Consider the following 16186-nt stretch of genomic DNA (forward strand, 5'->3'; position numbering starts at 1 on the left):
CTTCTTTCCTTACTGCAGGATTCTTTTCTTTCCGGCCTCTCCCAGGAGCACTTTTCCCCGCCCCACCTCCGCCCCTCTTTTCAGGGATTTTGAATGGGCGGGGCCACTGGCAAGCGCGTTCCCAGGACTGTGTACGTGCGCGTTCACGGGAGACTAAATAGGGAGGGGACTAAATACTGGGTGTGGAAGGTGGAGAGGAGAAAGCAGAGCATGGAAGGCGCATGCGTTCTTGAGGCGGTGCGGCAAGGCTTCGGGAATGGCGGAGGGGCGGGGCGGAAATGGGCTAGTGGGCTGACGCACGCGCATTGGGCCACCAGCGCCCCGCCTCCTTTTCCAGTTTCCCCTCCTCCTCTAGCACCCTTCCGGAAGTGCAGCCGCCCTCGCGCCCACCAGCGGCCACCCCCTGCGGCAGGCCCCGCCCCCTGCCGGCCCCGCCCCCTGCTCTCCGCCCCCTCCTCCTGTGGTGGTGCCGGGTTGCAGCGCCGGTCGTGGCGGTTTCGGTGCCCGAAGCCGGGAGCCCTGAGTCGTTCCCGGGAGCGGCGGCCAGGCTATGATCGCGGGTCCCCGGCGTCCCGCTCCGGCCAACCAGAGTCCTTGTCTCGGCTTGTGTCCGTACCCGAGCAGTCTCCTCAGCCCGGCTCCGCGGCGCGATCGGCGGCGGCGCCCCCAGCGCGCCCCTTCCTCCGATGGCGGCAGAGATCCAGCCCAAGCCTCTGACCCGAAAGCCGATCCTGCTGCAGCGGGTCGAAGGGTCCCAGGAGGTGGTGAATATGGCCGTGATCGTGCCCAAGGAGGAGGGCGTCATCAGTGTCTCGGAGGACAGGTACGGACCGCTGCCCTCAGTCGCGAGGAGGGGCGGGACGGGCCGGCGGTCCCCGAGCCCGCTTCAGGGGCTGTGCCTCCACGTCGGCGCGAGTGTAGAGCGCTCTCAAGTTTTTATTATCATGCGCATCCCGGTGGTGCCCGTGTCTAGCAGCGCGTCGTCGCAGCTGCGTGCCTTGGGGGACGGAGCCCGGACAGCGGCGTGCTGTCTGGCCTTGTCCTGGCTCGGCTGGCGCTTGTCTGGGCCAGGGTGGCCCTTGGACTAACGGTTTGCCGGCCACTGGACCTTGGTCCAGCCCTGAGGACAGGAGGGGAAGAGGGAGGAGCTTCGCGGCCCGGCAGGTGTGTGCGTGGGGAGGATGCTCCAAGCCTCTTCTGCGAGATAACTAAGGGCTTTTTGAGAACTCTGGTACAGTTCCTAAGGCTCCAGACAGAGAAAGCAAATGCCACTCCCTTCTCCCAGACATTCCCACCGAATCCAGATCTCCCAGACATCTTACACTGAATTCAGTGACTATTGCAAGTTGTGAAAAAAGTATTTGGGCTTCTGCCCAAAAGGAGAGGTGCATTCTTTACTTTGCCCTCCTTTTCTTACCTCTTCAAGCTCAAGGGGAAGCTCCTAGAACTTTTAAGGGACTACTGCTGCAAATAGCTCTTGAGTTCCTTCCCTTTGCTTGCTTCCTTTCTTTTTGCCTAATTTTGCTTTATATGCAGAAGTAGAGCCAGTTCTTCTGCCTTTAGTACTCTCCCTTGTTTTTAAGACAGTGCTTTTTTGCTTTAACTTAGTGCCCTTTAATATGCAGAAATTATGCTGACGAAGCTAATTTGCAGAGGAATGATACCTGAATATAGTAGTTATGGTTTTGATCTGGAATTGTTGCTTTTATAGCATCAACTAGCATTCTAAAAAATGTAGCATTATAGAAGTATATGACAAGGGGCTTTAATCTTAAACAGTAGTTAGGTTTCCTTAATGTACGTTCAAATTATGCTGAGGTAGAAAATACTTTTTCTCAGTAACTTGTAAATTTGCAGGCAGATGTGAAGCAGCAAAATGTTCATACTGTCTTTATACTCATTTCAGCACTTTGCATACAGTGTAGCCTCAAACAATGTGCCTGATAGGTCTGTTCATATCATAGATTGTTCAGTATAACCAGGGTGAATATGTTAATGACATATTCTTGTCTACATCAGACTCCATACAAAGGGCCAAATGGTGCTTGATTCATTTCCCATGCAAATCCAATGGAAAACATTGTAAACATACACCGATGGCAAGCAGTCTGCAAGAACTGAAGAAATTCATGGCGGCAATGGAATACATGGATGTAGAAACCTTTTAAAATTCACAAAGAAGCCTTATGAGTGTTTGATTTTTCCATAGAGGCAAAATTCTATTAAAGAGATGGCTTCTGGACCTAGAAATCTTTTGTCATAGAATTGTGTTTTTTTTTTTTTAAAGAATGTATTATGAACATCACTTTCCATGTCTATACCTACTAGAGACGAAATCGCTCAACCTAACTGCTGTAGGAAATTCATAAGGAAGTTTGTTGAATCAAGTAAGAGAGGGAGAAAGGTAGTTAAACTTAAGCTCCTTTAATATTACTTTTGAAACTTTTTGCTCTGGTTGAGGGTTTTTGAGTACAGGTTAGTTTTCATAGTTTTTTGGTGGTGTTTTTAAGAGTTCAAAGGGATCTTCGAGGTTATTTGCTGTAACAGCTTCCTTTTATATGTATGTGTATGTATAACTGAATTGCTTTGCTCTACACCTGAAACTAACATTATAAATCAACTACTCTTCAATAAAACAAACAAACAAACAATCTAAAGGGGGAAAAAATCCAGCTTCATTTTACAAATGAGAAAATTTAGGCCAGAGAATTTGCCTGCCCAAGTTCATGTAGCTTGTGGTGAAGCCAGGCCTAGCTCCTAAGTCTTCTGATTCCCATTTCACAGTGTTTATCCTGAAGGAAACAGCGTTAGGGGAGTGCATTTAAGAGTCTTTGGAGAAGCTGAAGTAGCATATATGAAAGAAACTGAAAGATAAGTTTTATTTGATCATGGGACAAAAGAAATGCAATGTTTAGCTATATATTAAGCTTAATTTTCACTTTCCCAGTTTACAATGTAAGTAATAGAAATTCTTATTATGCAATTACTATTAAGTCCAGAATTATTCTTTACATGTATTTTATTGTTAATCAAGTCAACAAGTCTGTGTTTCCATAGCTCATAGACTCATATATGAAAAAGACTTTGTTATTTAGAGCTCAATTTTTAAAAAAAAATTTTAAGGAGATGAGGTAATTAGGTTTACTTATTTACTTATTTTTTAAGTGGAAATACTGGGAATTGAATCTAGGACCTTGTGCATGCTAGGCAGGCCCTCTACCACTGAGCTATCCCCTCCCGCTAGAGCTCAATTTTGATTATGGTTTTCATTAAAAGAGAATTGATCTGTATTCTTGCTTTTCAAAATCCAGTGTCACTGTCACTTGACATAATGATAAAGATATTAAGATATAATATTGATTTTCATCAAAACCTAACAAGCCATTTCCATTCATTGCTTCAGCTAGAAATAAGCAGTTTTCATTCCTGAACTATAAGGTTAAACACAAAATAATGTCACATTTCTGAATGGTAGTGTCTCAAATTCTTCTGAAACCTTGGTTTTTTCTTTTTGACCTGTGGTTCCCAATAGCCTTTATCTATACCTTTGAAAATGCTTAACATTTTCTGCCTTCAACAGTGTTATAGATACTTGTTGTCCATTTATCTTCTCCATGAATTCCCTAAGGTGCTACATGTGTCTTATTCACTGTAATATCTATGGGGCCTAGTATGGTGGGTGGCTGGCTCACAGTAAGCCATCAGTAAACACTTATTGTATCAGTGACTGATCTTTTTGTTGTTCCTGAAAGCCAGCATCTTAACTATTGTAGACATTTCATTGATATTTGTCTGAATGAATTTTATGACAACCTGTGAAAGGTCTGTGTGGACAAATGTACTCTTGTGGGAAAAGGATTGGACTGGACCGCCTTTAAAGGTGCTTTAAAATTTTGAAAGTCCACGCATTGCTTCATTCATTCCATCAGCCAACATTTGAGCCCCTACTGTGTTCCAAGCCCATGAGCACACTACGTTGGTGAAAATGACAAGGTCCTTCCAAGTTGCTCACAAGTCAGTGGGAGGACATTTTAGAAGAAAACAAAACACAACCTCCAAGATTTAGTATTGAAAAGAGAATTTGTAGGTGGGGAGGAGTGACTGGATTCCAGATTCTTGGACTACCGTCTTTACCCTACGGCTGTTGTCAGTAGTGCGCTGATAATATTCTAATCTTCAGGCCCAAGAGTGGCTAAAAACCCTTATCCTCAGTTCATCTGAATCCAGTTAAGAAATATAAAAATGATCTGACTTGCAAGTGTAGGTTTCTGGTGCTATCATAAAGCAGAGTTTGTTCTCAGAACTCACCGGCTTTATCTTAGTCTATCTTTGCTTTAATTGTAGCTGAATTCTGTTTCCAGAGGACATGCCCAACTTTGGTACATGAGGTTCCTCATTTCTCAGCTTCTGTCTAAACTGTCTTTTCTGAGTGAATGTCATTTTTAACAGTCCTTGCCTAGGAGTTTCCTCCCAGACATTTTGGCTCTATTTCGGTTAAGACTAATGTCTAGCCTGCAGCTTACCAGGGTAGCTGGTAATCTGCAGCTCCCTTGTCCAGTGGCAGCCTCTTCTCCAAGTGTTGAAAGCCAGTAGAGACCGTTCCAGGTGGGACCGGCCCCATTTAGACCTTATCTTTGTAAGTTCTTTACATACATACCTTAACACAAGTCAACAATTTTCGCATTCTTACAGAGACTTTCAATGACTTTAGTTAGTTACTGTTAGACACTTATAGGAAATTGTTCCTTCACTGGGCATCTCTACGCCTGCAATGAATAAATGGGGGTAAGATTTTTTTTTTTAAATCTCATATAAAGAGATGTGCTGATGATGAGTACAAACACCATTCACTGGGGTTGTTGAGGAATCTTTGCTTGTGGTGGTTAGAGAAAAGACCAAGGAGCTTTTCTCCAGATGGGTCTTGTAGGATGAGTAGGAGTTCATGTGAAAAAGCTAGGGTGTTGGAAGGGGCATTCTAGCTCTAGAGGGAAGAGAAAACTTAGTGCATGGAGCAGCACTAGAATGGACTGGTGGTCTGGTTTACAACAGACTTGGGAGTCAGTCAGCTTGAATTCAGAACTCAGCTCTGAATGTCACACTTTGAGGAATCTGGAAAATTAGTGTCTCTAAAGATGGACAGTCCCAAAACCCTGAGTGTAAGAATTTGGAATTCTTTTCTGGATAAAAAGATCTGAGGGTGTGGTGGTGGGGTATTGTGGAGGAGGCTGTGAGGGAGGGGACTGCAGAAGATGAGGTTAATGGGGAGGGACTCTGGGGAACTGCCACCTTATATTCTGACTTTATTCAGGACCAGTTTATACAGCATAAGTTAGCTGTGTTCTCTGTAAGCCCTAAGGATACATAGAACCCATGCAATGGGTAGTAAATAGGGAGTCACATTTTTATCTCAATAGATCTGATCTCCAATGCCTAGCAGAAAGGAGATATGCACTGTATGTTCATTGAATGAATTAAGCAGTGGCTGAACAATCACCTGTTTGGAATGGAATGGGCCTGAGGGGGGTTTAAATTTCTGAGAGCAAAGATATTTAAACTGAACCTGAGAGAAACTTAGCAGCTTACTTTGGGCTACAGGGGATAGGACTGGCAAGGGGCTGGAATGAGAGAGGGGTTGGATTTTTTATTTTTTATCTTTGTCCCCCTCTTTTTTTCTAATTCTAAACTACAGTGATTCTAAGTGGCCATGACTATGTGACTGTTTCTTGAAAAGTTATGTTAAAATGTCATTTTATAAATCCTCATAGTATTGGCTCATTTACCATTGATTCTTTTCATTGTGAAATTGTGCTATCTTGGTTCTCTGGTTGAAACCATTAGTTGCACTAATACTTAGACCTTGGCACCATTCAGCTGACCTCCTCATGGAGTTTTATGTACCATGCATTTTATAACACTTGCATTAAAATTTTTTAAATGCAAATCAAAGATTTTCCCTAAGTGCAGACATATTTCCAAAAGTTGAGTCGAGTGATAGTGTGAGGTCTCAAAAGTTGACAAAACTGGAACCCATCTAAACTAATTTTTGATTGTGTCAAGTTTCTATTTAATGGCATAAAATTAATAAACTTTCAGCTATGCACTAGAGACTCATCACTTGGCAGTAGTAATTGCTGGTTTCAAGGTCCCAAAATGGGAATTTGCCCCATATAATTGTTGAAAATTAGACGTTTCCACTGAACTCAGAGCATGAGGAAGTCTTGGTGCCAGCAGATCTGTCTGGAAACAGGCTGCCTCTAGGTCTCTGAAGGTCAGACTACAGATTGCCTTTTTAAGAAAAGATCACTATGGAAAAGCTGTTTAAGGAAGTTTACTAGAGGAGGCTTAGCTTCTAGTACCCTAAAGCTCCTGATGGTTCTGAATTGCCTACTTAATTTACACAGTTCAGCCAGATTCTTTCCAGGACCTCACAGATCTTAATCAGGATACATTCATCTGGATATTTATTGCAAGATAATGGACAATGTCAGAGTGGCAGTTCTGACACACTCCTTAAAGGAGTGATTCTCAGATTGTGAAATCCTGGCCAGCTATCTTCTGTCCAAGTGTTACTAAACTTAATTTGAAAAAGAAAAGTAGGTAAAAGTCATAGGATGGTAGAAGCCGGAAGAGACTTCAGCAAGTTGATCTTTTTCCAAGCAAATAAAATAAAAACGGAAATATTACTTTTCCCTTGCACAGCATCTTTCCCTGGCTCTGTTTTCACTTTGAATTTATTTGGCTTTGAGAGGGAGAGATTTTCTGTTTGTTGTTAAGAGCCATGTCATTAAAAAGTAACAGCTTTGGGGAAATTAAAACACTCAGTACCATTTAGAAATCAATAGGTAAATTGTGATTTAAAACTCTTTTAAGTAGTGATCTATTGATATCTGTAACACTAAACTAAATTATATGCAGTGTGTAGTTACCTGAAAAGAAAATGGCCATGAGCCAAACTTTGCTTCTCAACTACAGTATCAGGACAGAAAGAATTCAAAGGAAGCAACACTCCTTTTTTATTTTTATATGAATAGGTCTCCCAAGAAAAGTGCCACATTAACCTAGAAATTCCCTAACGCAGAAAAAAATAACTTATTGTGCAACTTCAGTAAACAGTCTCATTAACTTTTTTTTTTAAAGGGCAGAGGGGCCTCCCCATCCAAATGCTTAATTTAGTCATTAGTAAAAATTAATTCAGAAGTATAAGAAACTAACAAATAAGACCAAAAAAGAAAAAAAGTCATCTACTTGTCTGCTGGCCGAGAGTGCTGGCTTGTGCTCTTGTGTGCCTTTAATTTAACGAATCTCGGGGAAGAACTGGTTCTGGGAGTTCGATCGCAGCTCTCCCCTGCCTTGACTTTGGACATTGGGCATTTTATCACTGTTAGCCTCGGTTTCTCCACCTGGCAAAGGAGGGAGCAGGATTTCCTAGCGGTGGCTCTGGCACTGTGATGTGCCCACGTAGGGACGAAATAAGTGTAGTCTGCTGTCACATCATCCTAAAACTTGGAGCCAAAGAAAATGTGCAGGGGGCGCAAAAGGAGCATGCGCTTTGTGAGGGGATGGAAATCGATGCTTCCCGGAGCCTTTGGATGGCAGCGGTTCTTTATTCCCGGATGAAATATTAAAGAGGTGTTTGTTTTGGTGCCTAATACCTAGTTGAACTGGATGCACTACATTCTTATTTCCAGATGAATCCTTTAGTTTCGGATGCTAAACCGTTTTGCTCTGGGTGGTTTACTGGACCCTAAGTCAGGGCTAACGGTTGTCTAGAGCAAAGCTTTTGAAACTTTTTTGACCATAAATCATAGTAAGAAATATATTTAGCATTTGCTACCCAAGACTCACATACACTGACACAGAACACACATGTATAACTGAAACGAAAGTTTTTTAAATGGTTTCCTTTAATGGGACATGCATACTGACAGTTTTTGTTCTACTGTTGGCTTCAGAAAATCCTAATTGTGACTCCTGCAAGCGATTTTATGAGCCATAATGGGTTGAAAACAACAGTTTTGAGATGCAGCGCCCTAGAGAAACTGTTAAATTTTGTACCCTCTTTTTCTTTCTGTAGTTTTGGTGCTCCTTGAAGATGAAAGGAAATACAATTCAACCCAGAGTCCTATACCCCACCAGCCTACCCTACCCTTGGCCTGTCTTCCTTTTCTGAATTTCCATAGGTTAGAGAATTGAGTTAGTCTCACTGGAAGCCTCCAACTCAGGAGATAACTATGCTTTTTATTATTTTTTTAAAATTTATTTTTTCTTTACATTTTCTAGGTACTTAATTAATTATTTAGGGCTTTTTTGGAGGGGGTGAAGGAAGGTAATGAGGTTTATTTATTTTTAGAGAGGGTACTGGGGATTGAACCTAGGACCTTGTGCATGCTAAGCATGCACTCTACCATTTGAGCTATACCCTTCCCCAGGACATAACTGTTCTAAGCCTTTTCAGTCCAGAGCCAGAGAGTGTTCGGAAGTGCAGCAAACTGAACAGCTGTTTGAGTGGCTGCGTTTTAGCTTCTTGTGATGTGTTCATTTATTACTGAGTTAGGTCTCAGAAGTGATGCATCTCATCTAAGTTACAAGTGTCAGTTGCTGACCTCTCTATAGGACTGTTTTTCTTTTTGGCTGGGTGGATTTACCTATAAAGTTAAGCTATTTGGGGATTTTATGTATTTTTCCATTAGTTATTAAATTTTTAATCTTTTCCTCAGTTTCTAAGAATCAACTTATATTTTAAGAAATCATAATAATCCCTCTGAAGTGTGTTTACATTTTAAATAAAGATAATATAAACATAATGAAGAATAATTGCTCATAAATCTCTTAGCACAATGACTGTTTGGATTTTATGTATTTCCTTCTAGCAGTTTTTCTAATGCAGCTTTGAAAAATATGACTATAATCATACGCTTTTATGTTCTTGCCCCACTTAAAATTGTGCCACCAGCTACCTAGTCTTTAACCATCATTTTAAGTGACTGTCTATTTTTCTTTTCCTTCTGTATTCACTCATACTTATTTAATGCTTATACTATATGAATTTGGCCCTGGGTCTCCCATCATGAACAAGACATCCTGCTCTCAAGATACTGATAATCTAGTGGGTACAACATTGCCATTTATCCATCCCCTACTGTTGGCTATTTATTTTTAGTTTTATAATTGTTATGACGAGGATATATTGTACATGTAGGTGTTTTTTCTCCCAGACTTTGGGTTATTTCTTCAGGAAAAATTATAAGAAGAATACCTTACTGCTTTCCAAAAGGTTTGTGCCACTTTATAATGTTTACAGTGACATAGGAATATTAGTTTTATCATATCTGAGCAGCCATAAATATTATTATTTAAATTTTTTCTTCACAATTTGCTTGATAAATTGTAGCACTTTACTCATGTTTAATTTGTATGTTTTGGCTGAATGTGAATTTTTTTCTGTTTGCTTGTTTACTTGTTACTTTTCCTTTTATGAACTACCTGTTCCTGTCCTTTGTTTCTCCATTGAAGTCTCATTCTTCTGAACATATATATTTCTGTAGATATAATAAGGATATTAATTCTGTTTCTGTTTTATATCCAGTTATGTCTTATACTTCCATTGTTTGCCTTTTTACTTTTTATATAGAAAATATTTACTCCTTATTGTAACCATCTATCTTTTTCTGTAATTGAAATTTTTTCCATCATTCCTAATTTTTTAAAGTAATTCTTTACCCAGAGATTCATTAAATACTCATTTTTCTTTTATCCCAGTTATATAATTTGGTGAAAAAAATAACTTTTTGATTTATTTTGGAATGTATTTCATTGAATGGTATAAATTGAGGAATATAATGATTTTTCTAAAATTTGCTGTTGATTATTTCAACATCATTTATTGAATGGTCCTTAGGCTTTTTTTTGTATTTATTTATGAAACTACCTTTATCACAAAATTAAATTCTCATAATCAACAAAGTCTACTATGGGCTCTGTTGTATTTTGAGGATCTCTGCTTTTAATATCAGTCTTATACTTTTTAAAAAATATTTTCTTTTTTTAATTGAAATATAGTTGATGTACAATATTATGTTAGTTTCAGGTGTACTATATAGTGATTTGGCATTTGCATACATTATGAAATGATCAGCATGATAAGTCTGGTAGCCATCTGTCCGCATACAGAGTTATTACAATATTATTGACCACATTCCTTATGCTGTATGTTACATCCCTGTGGCTTATTTATTTTATTACTGGAGGTTTGTACCTCTTAATCCTCTTTAGCTATTCCACTCCTCACCCTCTTACACTTTTAATTATTGTAGCTAATGAGTTGTTCTTGATTGTTTACCATTAGGTATCTACAGTAATAGCTAGAAACTCTCTAGCCAAGTTAATGGGAAAGGAATCACTTGGTTCTAGATGATTGGCTTTTTCCCAAACTTTAAGACTTGAGAGTCTCAGTTTCCTCATCTGTAAATTGAGACTAATGATTGTTCCCAGGATTGTTGGGAATGATACATGGGATGATATTCCTGCAGCACCTGGCATTGTACTTGGAGCATAGATGGTGCTCAGTAGAAGTTAGTTTTATTTTTTGTTTATGGTACCACCATGCCTGTTGCTATGGCTCCATTGAGGCTTGCCTATTTTAAGAATCACCTTGGATACACAAAGTGGGGCTATTGAGTTTTTGTTTGTTTGTTTTCATATAGTTGTGAATCCCTTTATCTCATCTCTAGATATACCGAGGTGGAGTTACTCTCTCATCTTTTCCCTGCCACTTCCCAAACTTGTTCTGTAAAAGCCAGTGGTCAGGGGAGGTATGTGGTGGGTCCTGTGTTCTCCTTTGCAGCCTTTCCTCTCTCTCCATTTGCCATCTTGTCTTGAAATGGTGTGTTCATTGTCCCCACTGGTCTCCTGGAGGGCAAGGGCTATATATCCTATGTCTTCCATGGGGAATACGATGAGGTAGGGATGAAATTTTAACTAAGCTGCCTCAGCTGGGAGACTGGCAGCTAGTGGGCTGAGGTCTACCGTCAAATGGATTTTGTCCATGTACAATGTTTTTAGAAGTTTGAATTAGTAGCCAAGCTTTAAAAATCTGGATTTCACATAAAGGTCCAGCTTGTAGGTTTCTCTTGACAAATGGGAAGATGTACCCCCCATCTGAAATTGATTTTTGATAGTTTTAAATTACATAATATGTGAAAACACTGCATATACCAGAAGTCCCATACAAATGTTAAAGGTTGTTATCTTTTAACTGGCCATAAATATAAAACATGAGTCTATACTTTTAATTTAGAAAGTTTTGTGTTTCTTTATCTTCATTTTAAAAGTGGATGAATGTAATATTTAAATATATTTAAATTCTAATTGTAGATAAATTTAAAATTATATTACTGCCTTTTATTTTGTAGATCTGAATTAATATAATGTTTTCTAGAGTCAATCATCCCCAACAGAAAAAAGGCTTCCCATGCTGTTAGAATCTCAGTAATCTGCGTTAGTATTCATTGGTATTTCTGGGACTTGGAAAATACTAGCTGTCTGATATTTGGTAAGATGGTTTTGTTTGGGGGAGAAGGGAAGGTATTGGAACTAGCTGAGATATTTCGTTATATTCTGATTTTTGAAATATTTTTGAATTTGTATTTGAGTGACTTAATAAGTTCTCTCTATATTTCAAAACTTAGATTGTTAAACAATTTGGAAGAATGAATAATTTTCCTCCAGAAGGGCAAATTAAGTTAGAGAGGTTAGTTATGCTTGATCTGAATAGTTATCTGATTTGGATGGATTGAGTTGGTTTGAAATTGGTTGCAGTGTGACTTCTGTGACTTGTTTTTCTTGTTGAGTTTCCATTTGGGAAGTTTCTGTGTATCAGATGTGTACAACATAGATCTTTGAGCTTTATCTGGGTAGAGGATTGGGCAAAGGCTGAGAAAAGAACATTCACAAAGTCCGAAAAGGTTCAAAAGTCATATATAGGGACAGGAGGGGGCCCAGGCAAGGAGTCTTGAGGCTTCGGAGGGATGTGTGGGTTATCTGTTAGTTATTTGAAATATAATTTAGCTAGGAGATTGCCGCAGTTTGAGAATTAAATAATCATAGTACAAAAGACACAGGTTTTAAGGTTAAAAAATGGCTACTTATTTGGTGGTTCATTTCCCTTGGGGACTGATTCATCCAGACTATAACTGAAGTTCTGAATATTTGAACAAAAAATAGCCGGCAAGAAGAGTTAGATACTAGCAGTTATGTTTAAAAAAATAGTTAAACTGGTTTGTAAGGTGATAGTACATGAATTTGTAAACTTCTGAAGGCTATACTGAGGAAAGATAAGCTCCCTCCCACTTGTGGTGTGAGATTTTATGAAAGGGAAACTGATAGGATTTGCACATGCTCTGATAAGTGCCCTGATATGGATCTCTGTGGGCATTTCTGCTATAGGAACTGCAAACTTTTCACTTGTAAAACTACTCTGGGGATTAAGCCTCCTCATGAGCTTCTGATAGCTGCATTCTGCAACTCACTCTTCCTGTAAACACCTCCCCACATGCCTTGACATTTTCCGTTTATCTTCTGCTATGGGCTCCCCATCACTGTGTTTCTCAAGGTCTCTAGCTCGGGACTCAGAACATAGTAAGTAAGCAAAATTGGAGCAACGGAGGCTTGTGTGTTAGTTGACGGTGAGGCCTCTCCTGTGGTTTACAGGGGTCACTCAGAAACTAGTTGTCTTCTAAAAAGATGTAATGATGGAGTCTCTTGGTTTCCTTGTTACAGTGAACAGAAACAAGCCTGGCAGGAGGTTCACATATCTTGCAGAATCCAAGGATGGTGATGCATTTGGGCCTCAGGAAGCGAACTAAAGTCTGGAGCACGTGGAGAGCCAGGAAGTGCCCTCTCCCTGTGCTCGTGGGTTTGTCCGTGCCTGCATCATTCTTCTCTCTTCTCTCACTGACTTCCTGTGTTCCTTACTTAGTCCACAAGGCAGAACATGGCTGCCAGCTGCTCCTGACTTTTACACGTGACGCTCTTGATAAGCAGAGAGAGACTGATGTCAGGCTTCTATCCTAGTTCCAGAATTCTTTGGGAAGAGACATATGGGTCCAGTCAGTCAGCAGTCCATTCTCGGATTGTGGCCAGAAGTGGGGTCATGTTGCAGGAGTTTGGTCATCTCTGCTGCAGCCTGTGGATGGGGAGTGGAGGGCAAGTCTCAGAAAAGAGATATAAGATCAACAGTTCAGCATGTGCCCACTGCTGGGGCGGAGCGGGCATGACATGAGCCCGTGCCTTGCAGCTTGGCATGTTGTTGGTTATTGTTCTAGTAGCAGCAGAATGATGAACACTGACTCTTGCTTTTCCCATGATTTTCATTGCCCTCTTTTCCTTGAAATCTGCTCGTAGATGTCGCCCTTGACATGCCCAGGTAGCCGTTTTCTCCTCGTTGATTCATTTGCTGATTTGACATGTTTGTGGACTGCTGTTTTCCTGTAGTGGGTACAATGTGAGGAGTGGGTAGGTATTTCACAGTGAATGTTTGCTGAGCAAAAGCCATTGTTATTTGACAGATTTTAGCACTAGTGAATGGACCCCGTATGGTAACCAGATTTTCTAAATTCCAAATCAAAACATATGGCAACGTGAAAGTTTTTTTTCCTGATGGATGGATATATAGACAGACAGATAGATGAATAGATGAATATATATATATGTAGATAGAGAGATAGACACATATAGTGTATATATTTCATTATACATTTAACAAACTGAAATTTAAAAAATGACATGAAACTAGACTGTTAAGCACATAAGGACACAGTATGTGTCCTATTTCAGGGAGGAGGCTGAAAAGCCTCAGAGATATTAATAGTAACTAATAAAAGCTAACATTTACTGAGTACATACCATGCGCCAGGCACTGTGTTAAGCCCTTGATGTGCTTTATGTGCCTTTTCTTATTTAATCCTCAGGATGATTTTATGAAGCTAAATATTTCACTCTTATTTGAAAGATGAGGGATCAGATGCAGCCAGGAAGAGGCAGAGTCTCGGGATGTGCGTGCGCCTGGTTCATTGGACTCTGCAGCCCTTTCTTTCGTCTTCGCTATGCTCCACCACCTCTCTGAGGTGTGGAAGGACCAGTATGGAGCCTCCATGGAGGTCACACACAGCAGGCTGAACTGGGTTCTTCGGAGGAAAAGCTACCAAATCAGCTAATCAATCAACAAGTGACAGTACAAATTAAGTAAAAAGAGAGTAGACATCCTTTTTACACCCTTTCATTTCCTTCTTTACCTACTCTAAGTATTTATTATTACAAAATTGTAGATACGACTACCTACTCTAAGTATTTATTATTACAAAATTGTAGATACGACTTTGGGTGAAGTCAGGAAGGGCTAAGCATTTATTGATGGACAACGGGGTCTGTGAATGAGGAGGGCCTTGTTGGCTGCGTGGGGGTGTTTGTAGGCTGATTTTTTTCTTGTAGAACAAGACATCTGGAGATTGGTGGTCCTTATCTCTTTTTGTTCTGCCATCTCCAGCGTGTGGCTTTCATCCCGATGGTTCCCCCATGTTGAAAAGATGATTGGCTTTCAGCTTCACATCTGGTCATAAATCTATCACAAGACCACCTAGCTACAAGGGAGGATGAGGCATTTGTTTATTCATTCATTTATTTATTTTCAATACTTTAACAAATTTGGATATTGGGGAGATAAATAATTAGTGTGGTCTCACGAGACCTTTGGCTAGGGAACTACCCTTTACTCTTTGGACCAATGTTGACTGTAAGCTTGGGAACAGCTTTGTTTCCAAATGGGTCCCATTTGCCTTTTGTACCCTATAAAACTGATGACAGCTCTTCCTCCTGCTCCTAACTCTGCCTCTTGCTCATACTGCAGGACTGCCTTTGCTGCTTGGAGCAGATTCCCAGGCTGGCCGAGTGCTGTAATCCAAATCCTGATATCAGGAGGTTCTGTGGTTTCCTAAATTCATGGATATAGGCCTGGGACTTTTACAATTAAAGTATATAATTGGCCATGGACCACTCTAAAGTTCATCAGTTAATCTGGCAAATGTAAGTATCAGAAAGTTTGCCAGTTTTTGCCAGCCTTTTAAAAACACCCGAAGTCATTCGTTTGCTCTTCTCATTTACATCCAGATTTTGAACTCCTGGAAGAATTTATAAATGTCCAATGACTGGATGTTTTCTAACATACGGTTACAGTGTATTTTCTACTCACATTTTAATTCCAGAATATCTGGAGTGGAAATATCCTTGTGGGGCTTTAAGTTATAGATGTGGTGAGGTGGTGATTCAGCCTTCAGCACTCAGGGTTGCCTGGTAGGTCCGGGAGCAGCTGGGGCCCCTGGGCTGTGTACTTCTGGCCAGGAGGACCCCTGGCTCCGCACTCAGTTGCTGTCAAAGATTGGTTAGCACTTCTTTAGGGACACTCATGGCTTTGATATTGTGGTTACAACAACCAAATCATCAGACCTGGCTGTATTATCTCAGTGACATTTTGAGCAAGATGTTGAAGGATGTTTTCTTTACATTATAATGTAACTAATTTGGCTACAATTTAAATCATACAGTTGTTTTGGGGCTATTGTCAAGCATTATGCCCTGTGGCAGGAAGAACGTGAGAAAGGTAATTATAGGGTCTAAGTTAAAATCATGCTTCTCTCATTTAGTCTTAATTTTTCTGAGGGTCAGCTTTCTAATTGATAAAACAGAGAGAATAAATACTGCCTTCTTCATATGATTGTGGTACAAATTAAGTGAAATAATAGATATGAAAATTCCTTGTAAAGCTCTCTTAGAGGTCATAGACTGACTTGGTCATAGGCACAAAGCGTGTAATATAAATGAGTGAAAAAGCTTGCTTTGAGAATATTTACTAGTTGGAACTGGGTCGAGCCTCAGTGTCAGGCATACGAAAAGGAGTAGTGGGGATTGTGACAAACTGGAGCGTGTTTGCCTAGTGAAAGAGGATAGCTGCTTCTCAGCTCTACAGATGTTTGCCATGGGGAACGCAGGTCCAGAGTCTCCAGGATTGCTGGATTTCTCCAGCAATCCAGAAAATCCAGATTTTTATGTGATATCTTTCAATCTTTAAAGTTAGTGCAAAGGTGTGTTTTAAAACTACCAACCAAGCAAAATACTAACATGGGCTAGAGTCTTC

At 40.3% G+C, this 16186-nt stretch overlaps 1 protein-coding gene across 4 annotated transcripts in view; it reads left to right on the forward strand.

Annotated features, from left to right (window-relative positions):
* The first annotated feature begins 442 nt into the window (after nucleotides 1–442).
* The window catches only part of WDFY2 (WD repeat and FYVE domain containing 2), a 150441-nt gene continuing 134697 nt past the window's right edge, over nucleotides 443–16186 (forward strand). For 3 of the 4 annotated variants that reach the window (XR_010383628.1, XR_010383629.1, XM_010982397.3), the window contains exon 1: nucleotides 443–823. Coding sequence is in view for 1 of the 4 variants with exons in the window: in XM_010982397.3 (XP_010980699.1) it covers nucleotides 687–823 (137 nt within the window). In the remaining 3 variants the exon portion in view is untranslated. The remainder of the gene's footprint in view (nucleotides 824–16186) is intronic. The other variant, XM_031465958.2, reaches the window with a different exon arrangement.

The sequence above is a fragment of the Camelus dromedarius genome, chromosome 13, assembly GCF_036321535.1.
Source record: "Camelus dromedarius isolate mCamDro1 chromosome 13, mCamDro1.pat, whole genome shotgun sequence".
Classification (NCBI taxonomy): domain Eukaryota; kingdom Metazoa; phylum Chordata; class Mammalia; order Artiodactyla; family Camelidae; genus Camelus; species Camelus dromedarius.